This window comes from Magallana gigas, chromosome 1, assembly GCF_963853765.1.
Source record: "Magallana gigas chromosome 1, xbMagGiga1.1, whole genome shotgun sequence".
In the NCBI taxonomy this organism is placed as follows: domain Eukaryota; kingdom Metazoa; phylum Mollusca; class Bivalvia; order Ostreida; family Ostreidae; genus Magallana; species Magallana gigas.
Genome location: NC_088853.1, coordinates 12,956,456 through 12,968,498, shown reverse-complemented (window position 1 = coordinate 12,968,498; position 12,043 = coordinate 12,956,456). Strand labels below are relative to the sequence as shown.

Below are 12,043 nucleotides of genomic sequence, written 5' to 3'. Positions count from 1 at the left end.
AGGTTAACTAACGATGCCACTGCTCCAGACACACGTGTATCTTGGGTATGTAAACACATGGTACACGAGTCTGGTGAACAAAGAGAGGGTTTCACATCTCTAGACTGGTAAAATGATTTGTGTATAATTAGCTACTCTATTGTTAAAAAATAAAACAGAAAAATAAATAAGACTGTGTAAAATCAAGCATTTGTAAGCTAATACATGTGTATAGTCCGTAAATCAGTGATTAAAGAAAGATGCATGAGACTATCAAATAGTAAAACTTATGTTCGAAGTAAATGCCTTTATTGTTACTTATCTAATCACTTAAATACTGACCAAATTTACAATAAAGCAATTCAAACCTTTTTTATGTGATCAAGTAGTTATTTCGGAAGAAATTACGTTGGTCCGAATTTCTTATTCAATAAAGTGCAACTTTCTTTCGAGCGCTATGGTCAGCAATTTAACGCTTTAACTCCACATTGGCAACGAATCATTATGAAATCTGAATAAACTTGAACATTTTGACAAAGGGTGTAAATGAATATAAAATGAAATTCCATAATCGTATTTTTAAAAGAATACAAGATATACTTATAATCATGCAGCCATCTTGGACTTTCGCCTTGATCCGTTTATGATCCCGCGTTTGTTTGTTAAAGAATGCATACTATTTTGATTGTTATTGGTCCGATATCAATATTATTGAATAATCGAGCGATATCATTTGTAATTTTATGCCTTATACGAGGAATAGACCCTGCGTTACCTTTTACGAAATATCATTATGTATTATCATTATTATTAATCAGTTAATAATTTCACGGAAAAATCATTCGAAAGAGTGCAATATTAACAAAATATGTTTCTAATAACAATAGTGCTTTGATTAATTGTCATTTTGCTACATATGCTGTGCATTTATATGCAAAATGTGTTACACATTTGACTAAATTCATGAAGCAAACAATTTGCCGAATTTGGCATTTTCATTCGATAAAATACGGGACGGTTTAAACTCAAACAACAGTTTTTTTAATCACACAGGTTTGATAAGGAAATAAAACAACAGGAAAAATGTTCATATATCGGTAAAACAATGCAATAAAACAAACAGTTTACATACGATATTCCTGTTTCTCATACAGCGGCGTTGAACCCGTGACGTCACAATTCATTTCGCGCCAAATCGGCTTGATTCAAAACTCGTTCAGGTGTGAAATCGGGTTTTCTTTTCCCCAAATGTCTCGAAAACTACTTATGCGATCTCTGTAAAATTTTCAGGATGATGTTTTTAGATATAGATCTCCATTATATCAAAATTTGACCGGCACTGCAGGTACCCTTTAAGGTTGAATATGTGTATACATGTATTATCATTAGCATTATGCCATTGTCAAAGAATGGAAGTCTACCCGATTTCTCAAATTTCTCCTTTTTTTCTGTGAGGGAGAATTTGAAATAAAGTCTTCCTAAACTAAGTTTGCCCTATGTGGGTCCCTGTTAACACTACCACTGAAATTTCTTTGTTATCTTTAGAAATTGAAGCTTCAATGATATTGCCTAGTACCATGAATAAAGAACAGTTTTATGATGACTAATTTAATTTTCCTTGATTTCTGTCCTCAAGGCACTAAAGATTGATAAGAAAGTAATTAACACCCTATATGAATGCTTTATTTGATGAATTTTTATGGCAAATTCAACTAGTGAAATGCCATAAGAAATCCCCAATTTCAGTTCAGACTTGTGTTATTACTGTGGAGGGGAAAGATGGGCTGCAAAATAAAGCAAGGGCACAAACCATTTGTCATGTTTGTTCATCTACAAAATCTAAACCTTTGAAAAGGAAACAGAAACAGTTTAAACTAAAAAGAACAAATTTAATATTTAAACTTTGCCAATGTATTAGCTTGATGAATATCTGCTGGTGAGTACACAAATAAGTCATACATGTAAAATATGGGTAACAAAAACCTGCCTGCCTCATCAACATTTCAAAACTTGGCCCGAGAAACTAATGATTATTATTTTTTTGGCCTATCTAAAACCTGTTCTACCTGTTCCCGCCAATATTCTGCACTAAATGTTATATGTTAAATACCTGGACACTTTCCACTTCGATGTCCAGACAGACACATCGTTTGAAAATTCTGATGAAATATGTATTGTCTGTCTTTGGGGAAGCTGTCCCGGTAAGGCGTTTTAATAAATGTAATCATGTAATTGCTTTATGAGAAATGATTTATGTGTTTAAATATAATAATGAATTATTACCAGTTTTTATATAACTTATAATTCTACTGAATGAAGTGAAACTTTGACCAAATCACGTTGTCTGAGTTATTTCTTCCGACACCGACTACAAATGGCGCCCACGTCTATCCTTCATGTTAAACTGTAAACCACAAAACCGGGATTAGCAGGCAAAGCAATTTAAAGTTGTTTGTTTTTTCATTGACACACCCGGGGGTCGAAACTTCATAGAATACTTAAAGGTAAAGATTCTGCGGTGCCTCCTGTGAAGAGAGTTTTGTCTGTGTCTATATAGCTAAATATTTAGAATGAATATGTGATGAATCTGTCCGAAATGGAAACGGAAGATGTGTTTAATTGTGAATATATGTGAAACCTGTCCAGTACCGTTATTCACGGACTAGAAGGAATTTGTCGGAAAAACGCGCGGATCCAAAGGTGCGTTGTCACGTGACCGAGTAACTACGAGGCGTGAGCAATCAACTTTGTCGCAGGAAAGCCAAGGTTAATGCTTGCAAGCGACGCAAGCGAAAGAAAAGAGGTACTGTAAATTATGCATTGTAATTTTTCTGATTTACATTTTGTTTTTTTTTTTAGATTTGCTGTGTTTGTTATTTTGATTTTTTTTTTATTTGCTTATCAAAGATCTACTGCTGTTCTTTTTTTTTCAAATTCTGCTAAAAAAAAATTGTTTATTTTGAATTTTATTTCATCATTTGATTTTAGGGTTGTGTTGTGCCTAATGTTTATGTTCAAATCTTGGCTATTATGTTACTTTTGTGCAATTTTAGTTAAGTCAGTACCAATCATAGGTAATACCCTTCATGTATCTAACACTATGTGCACTCATTTCTGAAGTACTAATCAGTAATTAGACATAGTGACAAAACAACCTGTGTGTTTACCCACCCAGTGTGTTACATGTGGTTGTGTGATTTATTTTGGATTGGTTTAACAAATTAAAAAGCGCTGCGTTTTAAACTTCAAGCCATAGCAATTCAGTGGTATATTTCAGTTGTATTGATAAATTGTGTTTACATATGTTCAATTGTGCTTGTGAAGGACTAAGTTCAGTTGGTATCTGTCATGTCAGATCATTCTATTGCTGATAGAATTAAGATGTCAGTTGATAAGAAAGATTGAGAGATGTACTCTTCGAATTGGAGATTCAAGTTTAATGCAGGAAAGTCAAGTGTTCTCCGGTTCACCCCCTCACCACCTGATAATGATTCGCCTGTTACATGTACATGGTTTCTAGGTACATAACCCGTATACCTGTCTTATACATATAATCACTTAGGTATTCACCTTCATTCAAAACTTGTCCATACTGAGAAAATCGCTAACGCCTGTAGAAAAGGGCGACAAGCCTACTTTGCCTTAAAAATACGTGAACATCTCAACCAAGATACCATATCCCGGCTTTACACCAGAGTTATTCTCCCTTCCATCGTGTATGGCTGTGAACTCTGGTATGACCTACGCAAAAAAAGATCTGCTACTCTTCAGCATTTTATCTGCAAACATGCAATTGGTCTCCCAAAGAGTACCAGATCCGACATATGCGAATCACTCCTTGGGCTTCTCCCAATAACATCTGAAATTGAAAAAAGAAAACTTCAATTCTTCTGCCGCATATGCAGTCTGGACACCCAAACTCTTACTAAGAAGATTTTTCTTCACCGACTCTTTTCTTACATCAACTCACCTGAGCGCAAGAAGTTTGGATACATTTACGACGTTATCAACATTTTGGCTAGATACTATCTCACTCAACATCTCTTGATATACCCGCAAGTTGGTTACTTCCCCCCTAAGGATCTCTGGAATAAAACTGTGAAGGCAGTTGTAACCCACCTCCACATCGACTCTAGGCGTCAGTGCATGCTTTTGACCCCGACTTCATCTAATTTAACACCATAAACGCATGAAGACCCCCGTTCGCTGTTTGAAAATTTCCATCCAACATACACGAAAAAGAACTCTGTAAATTCGTTGTCAAGCTATAGAGTCTACCAACCTTACCTCCGGAAGTATGTTCTCTGTGTGGCAGTTACTTCATCAATGTGTTTCAGCACATCTCGATTGTCTGCCTAGGAACTGTTGCTCTCCGAGACGCTTGGTGGAACACAGTGATTGAGGATTTGACATTTTACTTAGTGCCGAACTTTGCGGCCTTTGTCATTAATCATCATTCTAGATTTTCATTGATTGAATAAAGATGTGCATTAGCAACAAGTTACCTGGTCATTGATGGTAGTCAGAACAGAGTGTAAGAAGGTCCCTAAGGGGTACAGCAAAGCAAATGTTGATTCCATTGGGGTAGAAAGCCAGATTAAGAGATATACTTGAAACAATTGACATACTTTTTGGGGAAGTTTCAGATAATGGAATAATTATGCAGGAAGTTTTTGGTACTTGTCAGTTACCAACAGAGTGTGCTACCTCCTTTGGGTGTAGATTAAAAACAATGTTGCAGAATGCAATAGACAATGGGTATCTTGACAAAGCCTATAAGAATTACTTAGATATAAGTTTTGGACCTCTTTAAGATCAGAAAAACTTAAAGGTCAGACTCGACATAGATATGACTCCATTACCAAATATGATAAGTTGTTGTTAGAAATAAGAAGGGTTGAGAGAGAATTGTCTATTAGTACCAGAGATGACGAGAAGAAAGGAGTTGTACATTAACACGGTATGTCAACAGGTTCAGATTTACAGGTACTTGAACAGAAAATGAACAAGAAAATGGAAGACATGGAGAATACACTTGATGGTAAGTTAGATGAAAAGTTAACTCAGATATTGGCTAAGTTAGATGCTAGAAAAGAGACTGGATCGAATTACAATTATCATGGAGGATGGAGTAGAGGCAACAATGGACGAGGTCGAGGCAACTACAGAGGTAATGTAAGCCAAGTATAAGGACATAGTTATGACCGCAGATACCAAAACAGAAGACAGAACAGGGAAGGTTACTACTCAAATAATTCAGGTAAAGGTCTCTGTGGATGGCCGATCAGGGACCAATTCTACTCAAGGCCAACAGATTATGTGTGAGTTGATTGGTGAGTCAAATGAAATGATGATTGAAATACAGAGTGAAAAGATAAATGCACTTTACATGTTTGGGGATTATTAGAAAATCAACCAGAAATGAGAACTTTAGCAAACCTAGGTTTGGAAGTATCAGTAGCAGATGGTTCACTGTTACAATACAAGGGGTATATTGAATGTACTATAAAGATTTCACTCCTTGATATTGAGTTCTTTGTGCCTATGTTGGTTGTACAAGATACAGAATTCAACAAAAAGTGTCCAATTATCATTGGTACTTGTGTACTTAGAATTTGTAGATATGTATTGAATAACAACATTTCAGGTACTAGCATTCCTTTACAATGGCAAAGGGCATTAAATACTTTAAAGGGTCAATCTTACCAGGTTAGATCAACATATAAGAGAAGTGTCATTATTGAACCAAACAAATCAATTGTTGTAAAAGGGAGAACAAATGGTGTACCTAGAAAAGAAAGTATGACTTTGATTACAGAAAATTGTGACAAAGATTTAAAGTTTGCAGTGTGTCCAAGAGTGGTTGAGTTGTCAGGTTCTATGAAACCAACCGTACATGTTACAGTTTGTAATATCACTGCTAAACCGATCACAATTAAGAGTGGTATGATACTTTGTAACTTAGAACAAGTTAATATTGTCATTAATGTTGTTCATTTTCATTATTGTGATGAATCAGAGACCAGTGTGATCCAATCAGTCTAGGAGTTAAGATTGCCTCTATTGTATTAAGAGGCAGTCTACGATAGAACCATGCAAAATCAAAATTTTATAATGAAAGGTGTAGATTAATTTTCATAGTTCATCTGGATATATCTAAAGTATATTGTCTATTTTATCAAATTTTCATGGTTAAATTTATATGCACCACCGAAATCCCCCAGATAAGACCATTTCTATTTTGAGCTCATTATTCATGATAAATTTCATGCATGAATAAGGCTAATTTCAGATAGTCATTTAAGTATTAAATAGAGTTTAATCATGCCTAGAGTCAGATTCACATAACATCTGATACAAATACCTTTGATTTGGTGCACAAATATTTTTTAATTCATTCTTTGATTTTAAGCTAGATGATCAAATATTACAATAAGATAGGTAATGTCCAAAACACACAACTTCTCACAGCAGGATATAAATCTATAAATATATATCAAACAATTCTACCCCTACTATATATATATATAGTAGGGGTAGAATTTTTTGAGATATGACTTATTAAGCGACTGATTGATAAAAATTCAGGTGCCTGTGAAGCTGAGCACACATGTTCCCACTGGTTCTGGTAAGAAAACCCTCGCCTTTACGTAATGGCATATTTCTTAACATACCAAAAATATTTATATAACAGTCCAATTATGTGTACCAGTAAATATTGCTAGAACCTACTACATGTATCAATCATGTCAATGTCTAATCGGTTTAAAACTACCCCCCCCCCATTTGATTAGATATCTATGCCATTCTATGGAAAAGATGTATATGCACAGTACATTTTATATAGTGTTAAAGTGTTTTAAATTTGAATTTTACTTGTTTATTTGAAAACAATTTTTTTATTCAAGGAATGAATTAGTGCTGTTTTAAACCCATGCTTGATCTCAATTTTCTTATCTGTTGTCATTGATAAATTATTGTTTTGAAAATGAACAAAAACTCTTTTAAAGAACAGCAAATGAAGCAATGTTTGAAGGGAAATTAATGCATCGATACATCAGAATAATGTTTGGAATTTTACCAATAATAGGTGTTTGCAGAAGATGTATTGAGAAGCATAAAAACTGTTTCAAGAATAATGCAGATATGAAGGAGGAGTTGAAAGGTGTGTTTCTTACACAATTGATTGACTGAATTATTATGATGTATTCAACTCTTTGTTGCACATTATATATGAAACAGAAAATATAAATACAAAGGGGTTGAGGAGTACTGCATGTAAGAACAAATGTTGTCTGATATTTTCATACCAAAGATATTGAATGGGGGGGGGGGGGGGGGGTATGCCAGACCTGCTTCTCTCACTGAAGCATTTAAGAGCATAACACAGATTGACACATACAAAGGTTTAAAAAATCAAAGGGTATTTCAAAGGGTTAATGTATTTTTATCATTAAGATAGCTCTTAGTTTGTATTCATGCTGAAAACTTGTTTAGCTGGAAAACATTAGAATAACTGATAATAACAATATCTTTTGGATCAAAATCTTTAATCGTCTACACTTTGTATTTAGTTATATCATAATATGTCAATAAAGTTCAACTAATCAACACTTGGGATATCCAATTGATATTTGTATAATATGTACATTAGATATTGTGTATGAAAATCAGAAATAAGATTTATATAGATTACATATACTGTTATATTAGATGATATTATATACATGTACATTACATGTACTTTTTTGTAGAAATATGCTTTTTATTAGAGAGAACTACAAATTCTGAAGCAATGGACGCTGATGGATCTTTTTTTTTTCACCCAAGAGGTATAAAATAGACAAAAAATTATATTTTACAATTTAATAGAATCATTTGTATTGTCTAGTGTTGTGGCTGTTTTGTTGGTAATCATCATTTTGAATGAATAATACATTGGTTAAGTGAGCTTTTTTTTTGTTCTTTCAGAGGACCAAGAGAATGAAAGGCAACTGTTTGTGCCTGAAGACAGTATGGAAATATCAGGTAAGGTGATATCAAGTGCATAATGCTCTGTTATATATTATATTTCATATATTATAATATAGCACATACCTGAAAAATAATTCTTATTTGGGGGAGGAGGGGGGGGGGGGGGGTGATCCCAACCCATTTATAAAAAAACATTGTGTATCATGTTCACATGCAACATGTACAGGTGCAGCTGTGCAGTTATGAATTACATGTAGAATATAAATCTCAAGATTTCAATACAAAGACCTATCACAAATTGGTCCTTGTGAAGTATGACTTGTACAAACTAAAAAGACAAAGTTTAATTTGCTATTTTGGATATATACATACAGATTTCAATTTTATTTTTAGACACGGATAGAAGAATTGATGCTCCAGAAAATACCAAAAGCGATAGTGCACCATGCTCTCAGACAACAGATTCAGGTACGACAAATACATGTGCCCCTCAGTTAAAAATATTCTGATTATATGAAGTTAAAATTATATTAATTCCCAGATAGCAATATTGTGAATTTTTAGGAACCACTTTGTCTGCAAGCTTTCTCATATACAGAAGTGTATTAGAAAGTAAATCTTGCACTCATTATCTTTCAATTGAGAACCCTTTGCCTGATAAATATAAAACTTTGTGCAGCGATTGATTCTGGTGACTACAGTTACAGTCCATGAAGCAGTCTACGTTTCCACTTGGATGGTTAGCGAACTCTGAATGGAATTCGCAATGAGCGAACGCAAAACGCAATTGAAGCAAAAGCACAAAGTGAACGGTGAACTCATGATGAATTTTATGTAAACGATTTATTCGGAGTGCCTTGGGAGCTTACTCTTACATTGTATTTCATCAATAATCAGGATGAAACATAACAAACAAGAAATACAGCACCTAGTCATTCACTGTTAACTTACACTGTTAAAAAAAAGAAGAAAAACATGCAATGTTATTATGGTATTCTTTAAGTCATGAAAAAAACAAAAATCAAAAACAAAACATAAAAAACCCCTTTTTTGAATTTATGGACTTGCGCAATATTGTGTACTTTAAATTCTACAAATTAAATGCTGATTTAAATGACTTTTCTGATGAAAAAATGTAAGTTTCCTTCCACCATTATATCACACCCTCTTTCCTCATTTTCATATCCCAGTGTACTTTTTAACATTGCTGTATATTACTTATATTTAAGTTTGAAAAAAACAAATTGTTCAGAACTGTTAAAATTATCTAGATTTTATGTTTACAATAATCCAAGCGACAAGAGATAAGCGCATGCTATGATCATTGTGACATCACGAAAAAGTTCATACAGAATTGAATGTTTCAAATGTTTATATATATATATATATATATATATATATATATATATATATATATATATATATATATATATATATATATGCGTGCATCCAACAGCTGGGTTTAGTGTAATGCTTTGAATAAATATATTTGAAGGAATATACCGGTATATATATAATATTTATTGTTATATTTATTTTTAGATTTTGATCTTCTGTCATCTCAGAAAACTGTGGGGTCTGATTGGTCCAAAGATGAAAGATCACAGCGTGAAATCTTTAATGAAGCTATGGAATTAATGTCAGATGGAAAGTACTCCCCTTTAAAATCACAGCCATCAATGAATCTTGATCAACTTCAGTATTCAACGAGAATGTACTACATACGTCAAGCTCGTACTGCCTTCCAATATGTTTGTGAAAGCATTGCACCATCCCAGGGCTCCCTCTTGATGAAGGATGTCTTGGAAAGCATAAAACCTAAAGATCAGGAACCCAGACCTAAAGATCCCCTCACAGAGACTGTTGTAGAAGCTTACCGAAAAGCTGAAGATTATACAACTAAGATACAGATTTTGTCCATAATTGTGGGAATGTACACCAAGTCAGAGCTTCAGACTTTTATTGAAGGATTGACCATCTACAAAATTGATGCTGCAAGAAAGTACGTTTCAACACATGGACCTGGACAGTATGTAACTCCACCAAAAATATCCCGACTACGTCTTTCAAAGGAGAAAATTCATCACTTTATTGAATTCATTTTTGCTCCGTGTTATCTTCAAGTTGTTGGTTTTGGATCAAAAAACTTGAAGTTATCCTCAGGCCTTACAGTGAAAGTTCCAAAGATGATTAGAACAATGATTGCTTTTCGGCTTATTACCGCATATGAAAACTACTGCAAGGAGAATTCTCTAATTTCTCCATCCAGGGCAACTCTTTACAAAATTATCAAGGCATGTGCAGCCTCCCAGCTTCAATCTCTTCATGGTTTGGACAACTTTGTTAGTGATGGTCTAGAGGGCATGGATACCTTGAAGAGGATTGTGTCAAATCTTGCACTTCCAGAGATTAGAATATCTGAACTTAAAGGGAAGATTGACACTTTGAAGCTGCATTTAAAGAGTGGGTTTAGAAGTCACATCAGACCTGAAAGTGACTGTGCTCAACACTGTATACAATATGCATTGTCGGAAGAAGAGTGCCAGCATGCTCACACTGGTACCTGTGAGTCTTGTGACATCATGTATAGTGTTAGAACCGAAATTCATGACTTAATAGAGGGTACAAATTTTCCAAGCATCCAAGAAAGGAAAGAAGTTAAACATGACTTTGGGGTGTCAGCAGAGAAAGTTTGGGCTTGGAGGGATCATTTAATCAGGAATGTTAATCAGGACTTGTGTAAAAGGAACATTCTCCAAAACTTGAAGTCACACGAGGTGTTGATAATTGCCGATTGGGCCATGAAGTACTTGCCTTAGACTTTCCGTGAGACACAAATGGTGATGTTATTTGGCCAATAGTGAAACGTACATACATAAATCAATGTTCATAGTCGTCTAACATTGCTACATGTTAAAATTGATGATGTTATTTGGCAAATAGTGCTTCATGTATGAATTGATGTTGTTTGGTTATTAGTGCTACATGTATGAATCGATGATGTTATTTAGCTTTTAGTGCAACATGTATGATGATAAAAGTTGTCTAATAGCACTACATGTACGAATTGATGATTTTATTTGACTAATAGATAAGTGCTACATGTGTGAATTGATGTTGTTTGGTTATTAATGCTAACACATGTAGTTGTCTAATAGTGTTACATGTATGAATTGATTTTAGATGTCTAAAAAGGCTACATGTATGAATTAAAGATTTTATTTTACTAATAGCACTACATGTATGAATGGATGTTGTTATTTGGCCAATAGTGATCCATGTATTAATTGATAATAGTTGTCCAATAGCGCTACATGTATAAATTGATGATTTTATTTGACTAATAGCACTACCTGTATTATTGATGTTGTTATTTGGCTAATAGGGACACATGTATTAATTGGTGATGATAGCTTTCTTAATTTAAATTAATTACACATCTCTATCTATTATTATTAAGTAACTGAATAATGAATATTTCAATTCACGTATTTTTTATTCTGAAATTGAAATTCTCTATCTGATATATTCATTGAAGGTTGAAATTTGTCTCTATTGCATATTTTATTGCATAACTTTGTAAAGAATTGCTAGTCATATTTCATTTTAATAACTGGTCAGGAGTAATTTGGTCTTTGTTTTTGCTCCATTTGAAGCAAAGGCTCATTTCAAGTATTTCTTGTAAACGAGTGTTACATGTAGGCATTTTTGTTTTCATATCAGATGGTTATATGTACTTTTTAACGTTCATTATTGTACCAAAAAATCCATGAATATTAAACAGGTTATATATTAACTTAAAAGATTGTTACTTGTTGTGTTTTTCTCAAATATCATCTTATCAATATGCTAATGTTGTAAACTTTGCTTAAAAATGTATGATAATAAGAATCGTTTGATATGTACACTCATTAAAATTTGAATACATGTAACATGAAATCCATTGTTATTGTACAGTTTTATGTCAAAGTGGATACTTATATAAATTAAGGTGGTATGGGACATCTGTCAATATTATTATGGATTAATGTATGTTTTAATTCAAATATTTCCATCGGTTTAGAATTTTCAAATTTTACAATATTTAACT

At 33.4% G+C, this 12,043-nt stretch overlaps 1 protein-coding gene across 1 annotated transcript; it reads left to right on the top strand.

The window, feature by feature from the left end:
• The first annotated feature begins 7,915 nt into the window (after window positions 1-7,915).
• Window positions 7,916-11,876, top strand: LOC117680990 (uncharacterized). Its single transcript, XM_066083415.1, has 3 exons — window positions 7,916-8,007; window positions 8,347-8,421; window positions 9,496-11,876. The coding sequence occupies exons 1-3, from the start codon at window positions 7,995-7,997 to the stop codon at window positions 10,770-10,772; spliced, it is 1,365 nt and encodes a 454-aa protein (XP_065939487.1). The 5' UTR covers window positions 7,916-7,994; the 3' UTR covers window positions 10,773-11,876.
• The last annotated feature ends 167 nt before the right edge of the window (window positions 11,877-12,043 follow it).

Coding starts and splice junctions, on each gene's coding strand:
- LOC117680990 (XM_066083415.1), top strand. Junction 8,422..9,495: donor CTCTCAGACAACAGATTCAG/GTACGACAAATA, acceptor ATTTATTTTTAG/ATTTTGATCTTCTGTCATCT.